This window comes from Theropithecus gelada, chromosome 7a (assembly GCF_003255815.1).
Source record: "Theropithecus gelada isolate Dixy chromosome 7a, Tgel_1.0, whole genome shotgun sequence".
In the NCBI taxonomy this organism is placed as follows: domain Eukaryota; kingdom Metazoa; phylum Chordata; class Mammalia; order Primates; family Cercopithecidae; genus Theropithecus; species Theropithecus gelada.
The window spans coordinates 43936268-43956913 of NC_037674.1; the positions used below are offsets into that span (position 1 = coordinate 43936268).

General features: G+C 52.7%; 1 protein-coding gene across 1 annotated transcript in view; it reads right to left on the minus strand.

Annotated features, from left to right (window-relative positions):
* The window catches only part of ITGA11 (integrin subunit alpha 11), a 134361-nt gene that overhangs the window by 21432 nt on the left and 92283 nt on the right, over positions 1–20646 (minus strand). The window contains exons 11-18 of the mRNA XM_025389804.1: positions 16638–16782; positions 12857–13005; positions 9459–9599; positions 8979–9182; positions 8115–8245; positions 5345–5511; positions 3888–4030; positions 2394–2504 (exon numbers count right to left, since the gene is read on the minus strand). Coding sequence (XP_025245589.1) covers positions 2394–2504; positions 3888–4030; positions 5345–5511; positions 8115–8245; positions 8979–9182; positions 9459–9599; positions 12857–13005; positions 16638–16782 — 1191 coding nt within the window. The remainder of the gene's footprint in view (positions 1–2393; positions 2505–3887; positions 4031–5344; positions 5512–8114; positions 8246–8978; positions 9183–9458; positions 9600–12856; positions 13006–16637; positions 16783–20646) is intronic.

The following is a 20646-nucleotide window of genomic DNA, read 5'->3' on the forward strand; positions in this document are numbered from 1 at the left end:
AGACCAACCTGGCCAACATGGTGAAACTTCGTCTCTGCTAAAAAATACAAAAATTAGCCAAGCGTGGTGGCGCATGCCTGTAGTCCCAGCTACTCGGGGGGCTGAGGCAGAAGAATCCCTTGAACTCGGGAGGCAGAGGCTGCAGTGAGCCGAGATCGCGCCACTACACTCCAGCCTGGGTGAAGTGCCTGTGGCCCACCGGGGCGAGGACCTCAGCAGGCAGCTGGATATTCAAGCCTGGAGCTGAGGGGCGGTAACTGTCACTACCAACAACACAGCCAAAACCAGGGACGAGGAGTCACAGAGTCATGTGTATCTTAAATTCATTACCTTTTCTCGAAGGAGAGCTCTCTGGCCCTCACTCAGATCCATGCGCTCTTGCTTTAGGCATGGATCTACCCATCTCGCCCCTCAGCTCCCCACCGCAAGGTGGATCTGCAGCTAGAAGTAGGCCGACTGCAATGGCAGCCAGCGAAGCCATATCCAGGGGTCGCTGTGGAGCCGTTGGGAAAGGGACTTAGTTCCGGATGGGGGCTTTACGGCATTCTAGCACCAAAGTTCATCCTGGTGACTTCAAGTCTCGAAGAAAAAACTGCCCGCTCCCACTAGGAATACTGTTTAAGAAGTTTGAGAACTATATAATGACCTTCAGAAGAATTTCTATCTGGCTGATTAAAATAAGTAATTTAATGTAATAAGCAACTGTTACCCTCAATAATATGGAATGGCTCACTTCCCCAAGACGCCAAATCTTATGATATTAGAACAGTGCTGGGCATTTAGTAGAGGCAAAGTAAGACTTTTAGAATGATGGGAAGAATGTGTCTCCCTTGCTGGGGGCTAGAAATCCAGATAAACCAGAGTTTTAGAAACTTAGCTGCTCTTCAAAGTTTTCAGCTCTGTTTCTCACCTTTTCTTTATAAGGTGAGAAAGGGATTTACATGAAGCCGCAACCTGCCTTTCCTGTTTCCCTGCCTTGGTGATGCTGTCAGCTCTCGCGGAACAAAAGCCCATCCTCCCTGTCTCCGCATGTCTGAATCCTGCCTAGCCTTTGAAGTCCGGCCAAAGGCCGCCTCCTCCAGGAAGCCCTGGCCTATCATCTGATTGCTTGATTGTATGTCCTCTGAGTGCATACTGCCTCCTGCCTGGCCTGTGCTGCTCATCCACCTTGCACGGAGATCGTCGGTGTCAGAGCAGGGATTACCCTGTGTGTTAATCTGCACTGTGGGCTTCAGCCTGCTTGTGGGGTAAGTGCCATGTACTCATTCATTTGCCATAGTGACTTTGTAATTACTGTGAGAGGACAAAAATGACTTAGTGCACCCAGCTTTCCCCTTCTCTGGCTCACTAACGAGGAATCCAACTTCGCCAGCCCAGGGGCACAGACTTAGGAGGATGGTGGGGAGGTGTGAGGACGGGGGTTTGGCGGGGGACTGTGGGAGGCCTGGGGAGAGGGGTGTGGAGGGGCTGTGGGGGATGATGGGTGTGAAGGAGAGAAGGGGAGATTTTCAGGGGCATTGCTGCGGACTGTACAGTCCTTTCCTGGTGTTGAAGAAATGCAAGTAAGAACTTGAATAATTCTGAAACTGCTTCCTGGCCAGACTGTGTCACTCACACAGACGTTGCTCAGTGACTGGACCTCACAGAATGGCTTAAGAGTGCCGTGGTGTGTTTATAAGTTGTCTCCTAAATCCTCAAGGTTCAGGCATTAGCTATTCCATTTTACAACTTTTGCCTGCTCTTACAGCGCAGCAGCAGAATTGATCACTGCCTGACATTTTCCTTGAGTGGGATTTACATGGAGTTGCAGCTGCAGGGGGCATCTGAATGTTAGATGTCAAACATTTTGGATGCCCTAGAGCCAGGGATTAGAAAATGCGGTTGAGGGATGGGGCCGCTTCTTTTTGGAATGCTTAGGAGCTCTGTCAATCAGTTAAAACACTTCTTTTTGCAATACTTAGGAGCTCTGTGAATCAGTTAGTCATCTAACAAGCAGAACTCTAAGAGTTCTAAGTGTCACTCTCTGGTCTCCATTGTCCTCATCTGTAAAGGAGGGAGGTGGGTGATCAAGATCTCAGGTCCCTTCTCATCCAGTGATTCTTTGTATTTCTCCAGTGCTCACCCCTTATTCCCCTGTGCTGGGGATATGGGGAACCTTGAACAGGAGAAGGCCTGGGTCTTGCCCTTAAGGAATTGATCTGCTAATACTCAGCACAGGCCCCGAGGGAGGTGGGAAGCGGCCACACTGTGGGTTTGCCGGGACAGAAGGTGGGAAGGCGAGGTGAGGGATGGTGTCCTCTGCACCCGGCACACTCAGGCTCTGGCCTTTGGGGAGGAAGTGGAGGTGGGGGTGGGGTTCATGCCTGAGGTGCATGCCCTGTACCGAGATGTACCGAGACTCTGAGGGTGGTGGGCCAGCCGTCGTCCAGCATGGGGCCATGGTCAGGGTCCTCCAGGGAATACTCGGCTGAGAAAGTCACTGGCTTCACGTAGTCAGCAGTGTCCTGGGGGGTGGAGACGAGGGCAGGGGTGAGGGAGGAGAGAATGTCATTTTATGAGCCAGGACCATGGATGCTGAGATAAAACTTTCACCTTCCTAAGGTGGCAGGGCAGCTGCCCTGTCCCCTCAGGATGAGTCCGCGGGTGGATGGAGGTTTCTAGCGGGTCTGTTGGTGGGAAGAGTGTGCCTCTGTGAAAGGAGCTCCAAGCTCAGCTCATGCCAACCTAGCTGTCTGGCTGTTTCACCAAGCTCCTGCGCATCCTTCAGAGCCAGACTCCCATTGCCCGGATACCTTGGCCTCCGGGAAGCCTGGCAGTGCTGGCCCGCATCCCACCCCACCCACCACTCTGTTCAGACCAGTTACGCCTGCTGCTCACGTAGCATTTGAACCATTTGACTGTGGTCACTCTTCCTTCCCAAGCAAGGAATGGGCCTGGAGCCTCCCAGCATGGCCCTAGCACCGTAACAAGGGCTTCAGCATGTGGAATGGGTGAATGAACAAACTCGTGAGCAAGACAGGGGTACTCAGGTTGGTTCTGAGCATAGATGGTAAGTAAAAGGGTGGCTTATAGCTGCCTAAAAACTTCCCCTTGGAACTTGCAATCCTGATTATATAAAGGCAGTGGTTCTCAAACCTAAGCTGGTATCAGAGTCCCCTGGGAGCTTGTTAAAATATGGGATGCTGGCCCCATTCCCAGAGTTTCTGAGTCAGAAGATGTGAATTTCCAAGTTTGTGGGGAGGGTGAGGATGCTGCTGGTGTGGATGCATCTCAGGGGACCCCTTAACAGGGATGTGCCTTCTCACACCTGCTCACGTCTCTGACCTCTGGCCATTGAACTACTGGGGCCAGGAGGGCTCTGAGTGACCCTGCTTGCATCTCTGAGGCTGGAGCTCTGGATGGAAGTAAACCTGTCATCCTCTTCCTTAGCTATAAAATGGGGCACTAGGCCACTACTCTGCTCGTGACATCACTGGCGCCCCTCTCTGTCTGTCCTCCCGTTTTGTACATGCCACTGCCTCCTGGACCTGGCCTTCAATTGTTAGCTGCTGCCTGCTTATCCCTCCCTTTGGGGCCGTGCCCCCCACTGGCTGCTCCTGGTTCTCTCTGCTGGACCTACTGAGCCCACCTTCCTTCCCTCGGCATCTGAGAGTGGCAGGATAAGAGGTTTTGGAAGGAGGTCCAGTGAGGTGGTGTGTAGCATGTCTCTGGGGCATGAGGTGGGAATGTGGAGTGGCCAAGTTCAGGGGATACAGACCCCGGCTGGCTTCCTGAGGTCTGCTGGGGGCTCAGAACCAGCCAGGCACCAGGTGGACTCTCTGCCTCTCCCACGGCAGGTGCTCCTTCCTGTAGGAGCCTGGGCTCTGCTGGTGGGGCTGCCGGCTCACCAGAACATGGAAGTTGATCCTCTCACAGAGCTCCTGGCCGGAGGAGAGCAGGACAGCTCTGTTGGTGAATCGGTCCCCGCCCTCGTCCAGGTGGGCCCTCGGTGTATACCGCCTCTCGTCCATGGTGGCATTGTATCTGATGCCTGCAGGAGGGGAGAGGGCAAGACCACAAAGGTGAAGCCACATGCCCATCCAAGACTGTCTGCCTCCTCCAGGAAGCCCCCCAGGCTGGCCAGGGGAGAGCTATTCCTTTCCTCTCACGAGCCCCAGTGTGGGTGAGAAACTCCCACATGGAGAGCAAGTGGTTGCATGAGGAAGGGAAAGGAAGGAACCAAAGAAAAGGGGGAGGAAGAGGGTGGAGAAAGAGCAGGAGGAAGAAATGGAGGGAAAGTGAACACCGCAGACAGGGAGGGGAGACAGGATGTGGGGCCAGGGCGGTGGCATGTTGAGCCCCTGCTGCAGTCAACAACCCCCTCCGCCTCTCCCTCCACCTTCCCTGTCTCTCCCTGGGCTCTGGGATCCCCCTCAGGGCTGGTCAGAGCCTTTGCTGGGTGCTTCCTGTCACACCAAGGAGGGCTGGCCAGCCCCTTCCCGCCGTCTCCTCAAACCTTTGACTCTATTCTGGGGCATAAAACCTGCAGCCTCCTCCCCTTCAATTAGGTTTTGCCAATTCCAGGAAAGACTCAGTCCCTTCTCCTGCTCTCCAGCCCGCCCGCAGCTTGCTGCTGGCTCTCATATCTGTCTCCTCTCAGGGATGGAAGTTGAAAGAGAGGGGCACAGCCCCCAGGCCCGCCTTTGTTCTCATCTTCCTTTTGGTCTCTGTCTGGTCCTCCTCCTTGGCTGAGACACTCCCTGAGTCCCCATTTCCTGTGCCAGCGCAGACAGTCCTGGAACCTGCAGCACACTTCCTGAGACCACCTGGACCCGGGGCTGTCAAGAGGATGTATCTGACTCAACTTAGCTGGAAGTGATGGACCCTCAGAAGGAAACTGCCCCGCTGCGGACTCACACCCACTTCTGAGCAAGGCTCCCTGCCGTGGACTCACACCCACTTCTGAGCGGGGCTCCCTGCTGTGGACTCACACCCACTTCTGAGCGGGGCTCCCAGATGCTGGGGTCTCATTGACCTGGACTTCTGGTTTCCAGGACCCCCACTGTAGGATTCCTGGGTCTGCCTCTTCCTCTGCATCCAGGCAGACTTCTGGGTTTCCGCACCCCACTTTGCTCCACTGGCATCAGTCCTGTGTTCTGATCCAAACTCTGCGCCCAGACTGTTTCCTTCTTCTCTTGTCCTCCCTGTCATGATCACCCCTGCTCACTGCCACTCTCACCCTGGCATGACATCCCCTCTTTGGCACTCAGCATCCATTTCAGGAAAAGCCCAGGCTTTGAAATAGAGTAAGGTGCAGGGGGAGACTGGAGCCGGGGGGTGAGGAGAAAGGAGGGGCCTGCTTTACCAACAGTTGTCGTTTGGAAGTGGGGTGCCAGGAAGACGGGTGTGAAGCAGAGGAAGGCGGCCAGGCAGGTGGCATCCCTGCCACTGCGCTTGCAGTCTCTGTGGAAGATGTTGATCTTGGATGGCTCAAAGTGGAGGCTGGCATTGATCTGAACCACAGGGCGGGACCTGCGGGAGAAGGGCCAGTGAGCTGGGGTGGGGCAGGGGCTCAGGCTGCCCTGCTGTGACCATGGGGAAAGACAAGAACCAGATTCGAGTGGAATCTGCAAAGCCACTGGAGGGGGTGAGGTGGAGGATGGAGGGGGCTTTGGATGTCAAAGGATTGGCAAGAGGGAGCACAGGGGAAAGAGGGGCTCAGCCACCTCACAGCCCCTCCATGCAGCCTCTCAGCACTTTCCCCCAGGGGCTGTGCTCGCTGTGGATCATGCTGACTCCCCTTTGCTCCCTCATCACCTTTTCTAGCAGTGGTTCCCCACCCTGGATGTACGTGTGAGTCATCTGAAGAGCTTAAAAAAATCCTGGTGCCTCAGCTACACCCTAGGCAAAACCGCATCAGAATCAGGCCTTCGCAGGTTTTAAAGCAGTGCCTCTGAAATTTCCATATGTGTGCATGCCCCCTGGGGATCGTGTTAAAATGCAGATTCTGATCCAATAGCTTGGCACCGATTTTGCATTTCTAACAAGCTCCCAGGTGATGTGAACGTTCCATGGACCACACTTTGAAGAGCGAGGCGTTAAAGTACCCTAGGTGATTCCAGCATGCAGCCAGCACCCATCCACCCCCACACCACCCCATCCAGGTAACCAAGGAAATACAAATTTACCCTTATACCAGCCTAAGTCAAATGTAATTAGGAACGAAACCTATTGCCTCTCCCAACCATGAATGTAGATGGAAAGAAATAGGAGTAGAGTGGCTTAGAGGTTTCATAGCTTCAACGTGATGATCTGTGCCAATACTCGACCTTGGCAGGTCACATGATCTCTGCAATGGGGGATTGTGAGGATCAGAGGAGGTGAGAATGTCCTTTGACAGTGTAGAGTGCTGTGTCAACACAGTGGGCTACATCTGAAGTTCTCAAACTTGACTGCCCATTGGAATCACTTGGGGAGCTTTAAAAAAATTACTGCTGTGCAGGTCCCTCCACAGAATTCTGCTTTAATTGGTGTGGGTAAAGCCTGGGCAATGACATTTTAAAAGCTCCCCTGGCGATCCTAATGGGCAGTCATGTTTGAGAACTATGCGGCTTGACCATAAAGTCTTCCCAGAGGACTCTGGCCCACAATCTCATCACTATTTAGGTAGCACATAAGTGTGGACTTCAAAAGCTAGAACTTGATCCAATCATTTCTGTGATTCTGATTATCTTGGGGTGTGTGTGCATATGTGTATCTGGTTTCCTGTAGAGAAGTTTATGTGTTACTTTAAAGACCTGCTAGGTTCTCTGTACCCCTCTCCCCGGGCCTTGGTCATCTGCCTTGCTTTCTTGGTTGGAACCAACGCAGTGAACACCTTGACCACGCCTTGCAAGCCCAGGCTGCTGTTGCTGCCACCATCACCACCACCAAGGACCTAAGAGCCCCCACATGCAGCACAGACCTTCGAAGAGACAGACCCTGCTCCTGTACACTAGCTGGGCTGCACAGGCCCTGGCTTCCCAGTGCTGCCTAGAGGGCCAGGGGACACCACCAGGACTGTCGGGCAGCAGATGCTCTGGCCATGACAAATGAGGGATCTGAAGGAGCCACAAGTCTGCTGCTCCCCCTTCTTTCCCTACAGTGGGCTGTGTTATGCCACACTGGAAATGCCGAGATGCTGAGCAAAGAGCAGTACGCGTGGTGAAGACACGCTGGCTTGCTCCGCATCTGCGCTCCCTTCCGGCTTCACTTTTGCTTCTGGGATTGCACCCCACTCCCAAAGCATTCAAGAGGCTTTTGCCTCAGGCTCTGTTTTCTAGGGAACCCGGAGGAAGACATTTCCCCCTTGGGTTGTAGTAGCCTTGCGAACAGGAGCCCGTCCTTTCCTTTATTCTCCCTGTGAAGTTATATATCTCTGTTCAATGCCTTTTTAAAGTTGTAGGGTGGATATAATTGCATTTATATAAAATTATAAGCAGCAGAAAAAGGACTGGGAGAAGATATGCCACACTATTAATAGTGGCATTGTTAAGGTGATGGCAGGCTGAGTCATTCTTTTCTTTATCTTATAAATGTTCTTTATGTTATTGTATTTATGATGAAAAATACCTCATCAACATATATGAAAAAATACTCAAGGTCTTTTTTTTCTGGCTCAAAAAGTAGCCACCATATGGTAAAATAAATGGGTGTTTAGGAAGCATGAAAATGAAGCCCCGAAGAAAGGAAGCAAGAGGTCAGAGTGCTCTGGAGGAAAGAAATCTCTGTATTAGAGAAACATTCCTCCACGCCAGGGTAGAAGGAAAGGTCCTCCCAGATGGCAAAAATATGCTCAGCTTGCCCCTGCAAGTGTTAAAGCTTGAAAACCTGAAGTGGAGGACATGCTCGAGTAGCCAGAACTTTTAGGACAAATTCTAAGAGCGGGGGCTTTTGGACAGGACTTCAATTTATACTGAATTTACACGGATTCCACCAAAAGGAAATGTGTAAGCAAGTTGGGGTAAGAACAGGGTGAGTCTAGCTGAGAGCAGTTAAAGACAAGAGAAAAAGATCCTGAAGCCCGTTTTTAAAACCCCTGCATTCATTGTGACCTTCAGGAGAGCCCAGGAGGTGGGAACAGTGGGGGAACCAACCAGAGAATCACAGCGTTGCCGAGGGCTCCCACTGCCAGGTCGATGAGCCCATCCTCATTGAGGTCCAATTGCCCGTGGATGCTGCAGCCAAAATACTGGAGGCCGGTAGCCAGCTCTGAGGCTGTGATTCTCTGCAGGGAGCAGGAAGAGAGCAGGAGGGCATGCACACCGTGAGTGTGGGGGCGGGCGGCCCTGAGCTGCAGGAACAATCGGGAGCCTGTTTGAAATCACGAAGAAGCTTCCCCAACCCAAAGCAATCTCGTCTCCTGGCCTGTCACGGCACCTGAAATTCCTACCATTCAAGTCATTCTTTTGGATTAAAATATCGTGTCTTAAAAGAGTTCCCTATTAAGTGTAAATACATGTTACCTGGCAAGCGACCCATCCACATCTCTCACACTGGTCTATTTTTTAGACTATCTTACTAATAAACTGTGGGGCAAAAGGATGATCCTCAGGGGATGGGACCCAAGACGGGTCGGTTTTGAGGTGGGCACGATTTCTAGCACGAAGCGCTTCCAGAGAAGAGTGAGCCCAGAAGAGATGCTCCACTGGTAGGCAATTGCATGTGTGCATGTCTTGGGAGGAGTGAGGGTCAGGTGCCAGGGATTTGCTGTTGTTTGTTGTTGGGGGAGGATAAAGGTAAGCAGGGAGAGGGTGCCAAAGTGGGTGGTGGTGGTGGGGGGTCCTGAAGGTAAAATGTGCCCTTTTCAAAATTTCCACGTGGGGAAGCATGACCAGAACAGATTGGCATCTGTTCCTGTGAGAGGGCACGGAAGAAAATACTGAACCAGATGAGGCACAGAAGCTCCTGGGACTCCTGCAGCCCCATTTGCTCCATCCACTTCCCCGGGGAAGCCTGACCTGCTTAGGCGTCTTCAGGATGCTGCCTCGGAAGCCGTGGAAGATGTAGATGGCTCCTGCGTGGTTGTCCTCCAGGGGCGCTCCCACCACCACATCGTCGTAGGAATCCTGGTTGAGGTCTCGAACAGAGGCAATGGAGGACCCAAACCGGGCATTCTGGTAACTGTGTGAATCCTTGAGCGTTCCGTTATAAACAAACCGGTTCTGCAAAACCAGGGGCAGAAAAAGGCTGGGGAGGGCTTGGCAAAAGTCCCCAGGCTCATAATTCCCTCTGCAGGCTGCTCTCGCATCCTCTCCCCACTCCATTCCCCCAGATCCCCGTCTCTGGCTATATGAGCCCAGCCACAGAGGAAGCTCTGATTCTCCCCAGGCCTGGCTCCAGCACTGGCCTCGCTAGTAACCCATTTCCCTCGTGGCTACCCAAGTCAAAGCAGAGGCTGGGGGCCCCCGAGAAGCTGCTCAGCCCCTGCCCAGCTGTACCTGTCTCAGCTCGTAGACATACACTTTGCCTCGCTCGCGGCCCTCGCTGAAGTACATGGGTGCACCCACCAGCAGGACATCAGTGACACCATCGCCGTCAATGTCCACCGAGGTGATCTCACTCCCAAAGTAAGAGCCTATCTGCGGCACATGATGGGAGAGAGGAGTGGGCTGGCTGCCCAGCTCGCACAGCCCAGAGTCCTTGCCTCGCCGGCAGAGGGAAGCCAAGGTCATCTTTTGACTCAGAATTTTTAGTGAACAAATGGGTCCTCCCTTCTCATGCGCTCCCTCTCTCTCCTCTCCCTCAGAGCGGACTTGCCTGTTTTCAGTTTGCCCTTCTCCCCTTCCCTCTTTTCCTTCTGTCATTATCCCCTTCCCACTCTTCTTTCTTTCTGTTAATTTTATTGGTGGCCATTTGTCTTGTGTGTAAAGTGAAATAATGGCAAAAAATAAGGAGAATATTTAAAAGTATGAAGAAGAAAACAAAAGTTACCCACAATCCTGACATCCAAATATAACTACCATGAATGTTTTAGCGGATTTTCTTCTAGTTTTTTTCCCCTGAGGCATGTTGCCTATTTGTACTTGTGTTTTATTTTTACGAATTGGAGTAATAATGCAAATATAGTTTATATACTGATTTTTAAATAAAACAGTATATCATCAACATTTTTCTATGATGTATTATATTTTCATCTACAACATAATCACTGATGATTCCACAGTGCTTAAAATTATGCATGTATCATAATGTATTTAATCAATTATTGCTGGACAGTTAGCTTGTTTTTTTTTTTTTTTTTTTTTTTTTTGAGACAAGGTTTTGCTCTGTCACCCAGGGTGGAGTGCAATGGTGCAATCTTGGCTCACTGTAGCCTCGAACTCCTGGGTTCAAGTGATCCTCCCACCTCAGCCTCCTGAGTAGCTGGGACCACAGGCACTTGTCACTGCTTCTGACTATTTAAAAAAATTATTTGTAGAGATAGAGTCTCACTATGTTGCCCAGGCTGGTCTGGAACTCCTGCGCTCCAGTGATCCTCCCACCTCACCCTCTCAAAGTGCTGGGATTACAGGTGTGAGCCACTGTTTTTCATTTTTGATGTTATAAATCATTCTGTCATTAGCATCGTGGATGGTGAATTACGATTTATTTCAGTGTCTGAGCACTTGCTGTGTTCCCCTTCCGTTTGGGGAAAGATGTGCAGTGCTCCCCACTTCAGTGAGGACACCATCCACCATCCACCCCCTCCTCAGAAACCCAGAAACCCTGATCCGTCCTCCACCTCTCCCACCTGCAAACCTGCCAGCAAGTCCTACCTGGTGGGTGCCAATTCACCAACTACTCCCCCCTGCTTCTTCCCTAGGTGAGGCGCCTTCTAAAGGGCCTTCCAGCCTCAGGCTGGCCCCTTCAGCCCACCCCCATAGCAGCTGGCGTGGCCTCTAACACCATTCCACCTCTTGCTTTTGGGGTGGTATCTAAACTCTCCAGCAGGACCGTGCTGGACCAGCCTCCCTCCCCAGCCTCTGTCCCCACAAGCTCCTGCTCCCAACGCAGTGCTCCTGGGTCCTGCCAAACTGAGTTATTTCTCTTCTCCAAAAGCCCCCGGCCTCGGCCGGCTTCCAGGCTTCCCTCTGCACAAGCTTTTCTCTTGCATGCACTCCCCGCCCCTGCGTCCTCCCCAGATCATCCCCTGCCATCCCTCAGGTCTTAGCTGAAGTGTCACTTCCTGTTAGAAGCTGTCCTTGACCTTCTCCACTCTGCTCCCTGCCCCTTTTCCATGTGCCTTCAGCTCCACACTCCTCCCACCAGCCCCTGTTCCCTCTGCTGGGATTCTCATGAGGGTGGGCATTGAACCTGCTGTGTTCCCTCTGGGCCAGGGTACTGTGCCTGGTACACAGAAAGTACTTAATTAAAGCTGGGTTTCTTAGGAAAGGGGAAGGCACCCTGTTTGTGGACAAGCCCTGTTTGGGATGGTTTATAGCCTTGGGTTAGCTCACGTGAGCCCCATGCTGCTAGGAGAGAGGGTCATCCTCATTTTACAAGGGAAGGAACCAAAACTCAGAGAATTGGAGTTTCTTGCCCAAGGTCAGAAGGCCGGTCACCTGGTCACCACCAAGCTGGTTGGAATTGGGGTCTGCCTGACACCCTGGCCCATGACTCTGCCTACCCCGTCCTTCTCTGGCTTAGTGTGTTTTCAGAAGAAATCTATTCTCAAGGATTAAAAGCTTTTAACTGAGGAGAAAGATAAAAAATTTAGAAGAGAGGAAAGGGAAATAGTACACATGGGTGGGAGAGGGAAAAGATGTGCCTACATAAAGTAACTAAGAAGCAGACAGAGAGCAAGTGAGGGAGGGGGCGGGGGAAATTTGTCTAAATATGTGGCCTCAGCTATGTGGGTCACCGCAATTTGGAATTCACTTAATTTAGCTGCCTTCAGCACTGCGGTTTCTCCTTCGGATGTTGGAGGCGGAACTGGGCAGGAAAAATGTCATAAATTCATCAGCAAATTCCCTCCAGCTCTCAAGGTCTAGCCCTCCATTTCAAAAGAGTTGGCCCTGGGCGAGTGTGGGCAGGCAGGGTGGAGGGTGAGAGCTTCGCCGCCTGGAATGGCCCGCACCCAAGAAACAGGAGGAGGAATGGCAGGAGGGTGGCACTCTGCAGCGAGACGGATTTAGGTTAGACTCGGTGAGGAGCAGGTTCTCACAGTGACAGGCCAAGGGCAGTCATGGGCTCAGGAGACAGGGCTGTTCCCAGGCTCAGGAGAGTCGACAGGGAGCTGGGGACAACATGGAAGGGCCTGGACAGCACTCAGCTCCGGCCTAGAGAGGGCACGGACGCTGCTGGTCAGGAGGAGCCCAGGACTGGTTTTGGGGTTATTGGGGGTCAGAAGGTGGCATGATGCAGGCAGCCCCACCAAGAGGGTTCTTGGCTTGACCCAGTCATGAATTCACCATAGAACCCTGGAAAAGCCACATTGCTTCCCAGGAGCCCAGTTTTCCTCTGCGCTGGAAGTGACTTGGATTGGAGCCCCGTTTTCACCACCAATGACTCTTATCATAGCTTTCTGATTTGCATTCATCACTGTCCAACACAGGACTCTTAGCAGCACAGTCTGGTTGCCAATCACCTCCCTGTGGGGCAGTGGCACTGGCAGCCTTCCCATTCCTCATTGCTTCCATTCCAGGAAAAGGGAAGCAGCTGGCATCCTAGAGGACCCATGGGGCCTTCTGTGGGTGGATGCACACTCCTGCCACTCCTGGCAGCATGAAGGTGGCTGGAGGAACATGACTGCCCTTCGGAGCACCCAGTGGCCCAGGCATGCTGTATTCACTGCCCTCCCATTTGTCTGATCCGCCCCTCTGCCCTCCGTCCCTGCCCCAGGCTCCCCCTCCATTACCTGCTGGCCCCGCAGAGCCTGGTGGATGGTGAGGCTCCGGTTGTTGTGCATGGTGAACAGGATGACTTTGCCCGTGTGGTTGAACCGGGGGGCTCCGGCCACGTATACCCGCCCCTGCCTGGAGGACACGACCGATGTGACTGTGTACCCTGCCACAGGAGGAAACAAGCTGATATTTGGCACCGTGTCCTCAGCAGGCCTTGCTTGGCTGGGTGCATGGCTCGGCCATGCCAGAGGATGGGCCAGAGGTGGGGTAGGTTCAGGACCAGCTGAGCAGATTCAATCATGCAGGGCTGTAATTCCTAGGGGCAGCTGGGGAGGCCTGGAAGAGGCAGGGCCCAGGAGAGGGGTTTGGAGGGTAGGGAGGACTCACTGCACCCCAGCCCTTACTGGAGAAAATAAAGGAAGCCAGGTGGGGCTGCTAAAAGACTAACTTGAAATGCACACATCCCTTCTTCACCAGTTCATGAGCACGGCGGAGGGTAGCAGGGAGTAGGGCAGACTCTAGCCTCACTTCAGTTAATATTGGGGAGACTTCGCTTTGGTTCCCCACCAATCTTCACTCTTAGGGACTAACCAGTGTCCTCTTTATTACCACAAATGCCTGCTGAGTGGCCTACTGAGGACTAGAGTGTTAACCGTAAAGGTGGAAGGAATTGGTCTGCTTCAGATATTCACATGGGGTCTCAGGGATTCTTGCAACCCCAAAGCTTTGCAGACTCAAAGGAGGAAGCTCCCAGGCTCCTGTCAGTCCCATACGTGCAGCATGCCAAAGAGAAAGACATGGAACCCCAGGGGCTCTTTGGGAAAGGCTGCCAATCCCTGCTCCCGGTATGGCTGTGCCTGATCACTGTGAATCTCATCACCCACCCAGTACCCAGGAAGCAAATGTGCAGCATCTTCAGGCAACTCTCCTGAAAGTGGGCTCCGGCAGGTGTGGAAAGCCGATGGCATCCCAGAATCCCACTTTCTGCCAGATAATCTTGGATCCCAGATTTTAAATGGGTGTTGGACTTTGTTGACAGTTCCTGGGCTGTTTCTGGGGAACAGATGTCTCTTGCAATGCACGTGTGTGTGTGTGTGTGCACATATATGCGTGTGCATATGTGTATCTGTGTGTGTAACACTGTCACTTGGGTCCCATTGGCTGCTTCCAGAGTGGCTACAGGGTGTACAGATGAGCTGTCTCAGTGCCTGGGGGTGAACCACCCTGGTTCCAGACACAACAGTTTTCACTCTTGAGGCTGTACTTGGGGAAATGAGGCTTGACAGCCACCTCACAAGGGGTGGCTAACACGGCCATGTATTTAGAGCAACCATAAATATATGGGTGGGTGGGGCTTAGCCTTGTGGTGTGGAGCAAAGGTTTCTTCTGAGCTGAGCCCTCAGGGGCACTACTGAAAATATTCTCAGTAAGCCTTGAGTTTCTGGGCCTGCTTGGAAGGGGGGCACTGACACGCAGTCTGGGGGCCAAGTGTCCTATGGGGCAGGCGTGGGTCAGCATTCAAAACTCACAGAGCTTCCTGCCTTCCAGCTGTCTGTAGGCAGCACCTTTGGTTCCCAGGCAACTCTCTGGCCAGCAGTAGGGGCCATTCTGAGGCTGGGCCAGCCTCCCTGAAGGCCTGATGAAAAGGTAGGGCCATGGCCCGAAATCTATACTGCACCCCCAGTGGAGGCTGGGAGCCGGCCTCCTGGTCTCCTTCCCCTGTAGTGCTCCTCTCCCTTGGGACACAGGAGGAATCTTCCAGCAGGCATCTCTGCCCCGGGAGAGAACCCAGACCCTGCTCTCACTGGATGACTCCTAGAGGGAGGAGGAGGAGGAGAAAAGGCACTCCCCAAGACTCCCAGGGCAGTGACTGTGGCTAAGGCATGACAGCTGGGCCTCATGAGTGTCCTTCAGCCAAGTTCTACCTCACCAGGGTCTTCCGGGAGGGGAAGCAGGGTGGCTCTGCTGGGCCAGGGGGATATTCATCCTGCTGTGCTCTCACTCAGATATGTTCAATAGCTCCCTGTTGCCAACATGAAAAAGCTCAAACCTCTTAACCTGGCATTCGAGGCCTCCTGCCTATCCTAACTTGCCCTCTCCTCCATGTTCTCACTTCTCCCCCCTGCTGTAGCCACACTCATCTACTTCTTGGGTCCTGAAATAACCTGGCACTTCCCACATGTTCTTCCTTTGCTTGGCCTTTCTTGACTTATTTGAAATGTCCCCTGCGGTGGAGACCTGGTGTAGGCGCCAGCTCCTACACAGTGGGTCCTGAGTGTACCAGCTCGCTGGACCACTCTGACTCACTTGGAACTAACCTCATGGGCCCTGGGACACCCTGATGTGATCTGTCTTGCTGTTTAATGCCTCGTAGCACCTGCATCTTGTGCCCTTTCTTTGGTTTCCTTACTTTCAGCGCAGTGCTGTGCACTTGGGAGGAAACACAATGAAACACGAGTGATTCTAGTTTCTAGTTAAAGGGTTGCTAGCCTTTGTTCTTCCAGTATCTTTCCTAGTGTTTGAGCATTTGCCAAGGCAAGGACTCCAATCTTTCTCTCCTTTATTTGTGCTTTTATCAGAGCTCCCACCTCACTTGTGTTACAATTATATGTGCACATGTCTGTGTCTCTCAGGAAGCAGCTTGAGGGCAGGTGCTGTGTCCTTCTTACCACGGCACTTTAGCATGGCACTCTGATAGCATCAACCGCAGTGCTATGCAATTCAGGTTTAACACCTTGCGAATTAAATGGACCGCAGGCCCTAGGGCCAGGCGCTGTCCTAGGGCCAGGCGCTGTTGGGAAACTTCTAGGGATCTACACTTCTGGATTTTCTAGCACAGTCCTGCTTCCAGCATTTTGCCCTTTTGTCAGCTGAGGGTCCCATGGTTGGGGATAGAAAACAGGGTAACCACAGTGTGGGCAGAGTCATAGGCAGGGTATTGGCTAAAGAGCTGAGGGACAAAGGTCAGGATGGGATGAAGCACCAGAGAGACGGACACATGGACAGATTCGCTGTCCACTCTGGGTGGCCCAAGTTCGTGGAGGAGTGGGGTCCGAGGAAGCCTTAATGAAGAGTGACTTCACAGAGAGTGACTTCACACAGAGTGACTTCCGACTTGGTTCGGAAATTCAGAAAGACCCAGAGACAGTGGGGAACCCCCTCTTGCCACCCTCCCCTCTGGCCCTTCCTTTAGAAAGGAACAAGCCTTGGCAAATGGGACATGGCTGGGGATGGCCAGGTGACTGCTCCTGCAGAGCTGGAAGGTGACTTTGCCCAGCAGACTAAGGCCTCGCTGCCAGGACCTTCACCATCAATGATGTGCGCTTCTCTAGATATCCAGTTCCAAAGTGCTTCATGGGCAGCGACTTCTGCCTTGATTATGAACATTAAGAAATAAAAACAAGTGCAGATTCCACTCGACTTGCGTTTTGCCTTCAGAAGGCAGGCTCAGTGTACTGGAACCCTAGTCAGCCCCAAAAGCTTTAAAGGCACAACAACAGCTGACCCAGAGTCTAGGAACACCAAATGAAACACACTGAAGGGAGCGGGGAACTGCTTGTCCTTTATTCTACCTATTGATGGAGCGCCTGTTATACGCTGGGCAGGGTGCTTGGCGTGGTGGTTACCAGCGTGGAGAGGATATGCCCCCAGGGATGCTCTTCAGAATTGGGTGCTTGAATTAGCCCAGAATATACACAGCAGGCCCCTCTCTCGTGTGTGGGCTAGGGGTTCTGCAGCCCCTGGGTGCCCTCCCGGCCCACCACCGGCCGGCCTCCCCTCACTCTGGGCTCTTACCCAGGTATGCGCCATGGTTCTTGAGCTCCTCGGGGAACTCTTTCAGGTAGGACTCACGGAGAGGAATGACCTTGCCAGCACTCGTCTCCTTTAGCACAGCTCCGTTCCAGTCATAGGCACCAACAGCTCCCAGCAGAACCCCATCCTGGCATTGGGGATGGGACACACATCAGCACCTGCCCTCATGGGCCTGTTGCCAGGAGCCACATCAGGTCCTGTGACCAGTGACGCCCCTGCCAGCCACCTCAGGCACCTTCTCCTGGGTACATTATTTAGCAACCTAACTTCTGGCTGGGACTCTTGGCTTTTGAATGAGCCAAGGAGACTTTTTTGCCCCTTTCCATCCTTAGGACAAAATGGGTCAAACTGATCCCAAGGACAGGCACTTAGGGAAAAAGGAATGTTCTAGAAACAAACTGTAAATCCAGGACCAAACCTCCATCCCTCCTTGGGCTTCAAAACCCTCTAGGGACCCTCTCGCCACTGTCCACTCCTTCTGACATTTATTGAAAGAGGGAAAGGGCCTCCTGCATTTGCCCTTCTTCAGTATTTCTTTGCCGTGTCTGAGTTGCTTCCCTGCATGTAAATCCTACTCCTTGGTTTCTTCAGCAAACATTCACTGAGGTCCCCTTTGTGCCAGGCACTGGTTTGGTGCCAGGGATATTGTCCCCCGCCCTCAGCCACGCCCCCCGCTCCCCACCACAGAGCTTGAGGATACGAAAAAAAATACTCAAACAAACACACAGTTGCAAACTGTGATCAGTGCAATCAAGAAAAACCACAGTGAGGCTGAATCTAGATTGAGATGGGGGTCAGGAAAAGTCTTCAAGGTTGTTATGTTTAACCGTGCACCTGAAAGATAGGTAGGACCAGAAAGAAAGAAGAACTGGAGAAAAGGGCCAGGAAGAGCCTGTGCAGAGGCCCTGAGGCTGGAGAGAGTGCAGAGCCTTTGTTCCTAAGGAACTGAATGCTGTTCAATGGGGCTGGAGCACCTTGACATGAGGCTGGGCAGATAAGCCAGGGCCACCTTCATGACAGCCAGCACCCAAGGCACTGGTGCTTGGGCTTGTTTCTCAGGGCTTGGAGGGTCTTGTTCTACCCACCAGTTGTAGGACAAAGGGAAGCTGCAATGCTTGGACAGGAAGACAGGAAACTCTGGCTCCTTGAGGGGAAGTTTCCAGGTTACTGATCCCATAGCCCTTTCTTGAAGACTGAGTCCACTCACCCTCTCTCTTGTGTACCCCCGATCCCCTGCTTCAGCAAGCCACGTAACTAGTGGGTACAGGCAGACAAACAGCCAGCACTTGGAAGAGGAAGGAAAATGACCAGGGACAATGAGGGGCCCAAGGAAGGTGGTGGAAGCAGGGAAGGGCTGCCTTTTGGGTTACGTTGGTGATTACAGGGGTGGGGGCAGACTGTCTGGATCCCAGCTTTGGGCTTTCAAAACACAGGCTGGTAAAGTCACCACTGTCTCCCATGGAGCCTTCCCTGAGCCTGGCTGTCTGGGTGAACTTGAGATTCCCACCACTTTACAGAGTCAAGCTGATCTTATCAAAGAGTTAACATATCCTAACCCTCCAGAGGTAGAACTGACTGTTCAGACAGAATGTTTTTACAGCTATAAATAAGCCGGTCTTGGGAGAGTCAATGTGCTTGGTTATGTTTCACATTGCACTTTCTAATTAGCCTTCTTCCTCCTACTCTGTGCTCGAGCCTCAGCCTAGGAGGCTCTGACAGTCTGTCTGGGCCAGGACGGGAGCCAGGAACTCACATATTCGCTGTCCACAAAGTCACCGCCAACATTCCTGCACGTGGGGTGTGCTCTATTCTTTGTGGAATACTTTCTCACCCGGCTGCCCATTTGGGCCCAGAGGCCCTGTGAAAGGGAAGGGCAGATGTTCAGTATCTGCACTTGACAAATGAGCCGTTGAGGTTCAGAGGGGGAAGGGACTTGCCCAAGGTCACACAGCAAGTCAGAGGCAGGGCTGGGGCTTTGACCAGACAGGTGAGTAGGGCCGAGAAGAAAACATCTATCTGTTTCCCTAAAGCCTGCTGTGGGTCCTGCTTTCCATTTTCCACCTGAACCCTCCTGAGGGAGCAGCGCACTATTTGGGGTCTGACTTTCTTCCTTCCTTTCCTCCCTCTCTCTGCCTGCTGAGTCCAAGTTTGTAACTGCCGACCAGGCTTCTGTGCTTCATGGACAGGCCTTTGAAGATGAATTTCTGGCTCTGCAGATGACAGGGAGCCTCTGTGATGTACTGAGAAGGGCTGGCTTGGCCCAGTGGCCGGGGATTCAGCCAGGGAGACCCCTCACACTGACTCTCCTTGTGGGAGCTTGGGGAATTCCGTCCTGACTTTTGGGTTTGGCAACACTGGGCCAGACGATTGCTTACAGTCTCCCACCTCATCCCGTTTTAACCCTGGCAGCAGCTGCAGTCTTGGGGCTGCAGTGGGAGACCCTTTCCTGAGCGTGAATTTGTTGTAGCCAGGGGGAGTCTTCTGAGGATGGGGACACTGTGAGGAGCGATTAGGTTAAGGCCACCAAAGCAAGCCTCAGTATGTCACAATCTCTTCCCAGCTGGGGAAGCCCAGACATTTTGAGTTTAGAAAAATCTAGAAGGGTGGGGAAAAAGAAGAGACGGGACCAAATCCTTAATAGGGGAAGCCAGGCATGTGGGCCCAGCTGGCGAACGAACAGTGGGCATTCCCAGGAAGAACCGTGTCCCCCGCTCCGCAGGCTTGGCACGGGCTTCCTGTTTTATAGCCTCCTTTCCCATCTGAGGCCACCTGAGCTCCCACCAGATATTACCAAGGTGTGCCTGGGTGGCCTTGCACAAGGGGACCTTCCCCACAAGCTGATTTTCCTGGCGTTCTGTGCAGACATGAGGTCGCAGGCTTGGCAGCCGTCAGAAGGTCCGAGGCCACACCGTGCCTTCCCAAAGGACATTGTAGCTCTAGCACCTGCAGTGTGTGTAGCTCCCACCACCAGACCCTGCCAGCTCAGCTCTCAGCTGCCCTCTGACCTGGCCTCTGAGGCAGTCTTGCCTTCCCAGCTGAGCTGCATGCTCCCAGGGCGTGTGACCATATCTCTCAAAGCTCTGTGTTCTGGTCAGTCCGTGTCTAAGCCAGGGTTGGACCACAGCCCCGGCAGTGAAGGCAGCATGGTCTAGGGCAGTGCTGCTCAATGGGGGCAGTTTTGTGCCCTAGGTGATATTTGGTTGTTACAGCTGGGGGTAGTGGTGGGGGTGCTATTGACGTCTAGTGGGTGGAGGCTAGAGATGCTGCTAACCATCCTACAATGCACAAGATGGTCCCTTATGGCTGATGTCACTAGGGCACAGGTGGAGGATCCCTGGCCCGGTGGTGAGAGCAGGAAGGAGCTCTGGAGTCAGAGGCCTCTGAGTTCCACTTCTAGCTCAGAGCTTCTAGCTGTGTGACCCTGTTCTCTCTCTCTCTCTCTCTGTCTCTCTCTCTCAACCTTGAGTTCCTCAGCTGTAAAACAGTTCTGTTGTGAGAATCAGCATTTTTAATTCTTAGCAGGGTGCTTGGCAGCCAGTGAGTACTTGGGACACGGTAGCTTTTCTCGTTCATGAATCCATCTGTAAGCATCTCCTGGGTGGTCGGGAGTCGAAGAATCAGGTGTCACAGTCACGTTTGTCATTGCGGTAGCGTGTGAGAAGTGCTCTGACTGAGTCAGGGACTGGCTACTTTGGCAGTCCCAGGAGCAGGTGAACAAACTGAGACGGAGTGGGAGTGCATAGTGGGGTTAGAAAAGGCTTTTAAGAAAATCTTACTTGATTTATTAGTATGTCTCAAAATGAACACTTCCAGTTCCAAGCCTTGCTTCGATTTCACAAATATTCTTCAGACATTTACTGAGACAAGCTCAGAGAGGGCAAATGATTTTTCTGAGCCCACACTGCCAGGCAGTGCTTCCCTCTTGCCCAGCAGTCATGGAATTAGGATACTAGGTGCCAGCAATTCTTCCTTTTAGCTCTTTTTGGCTCTT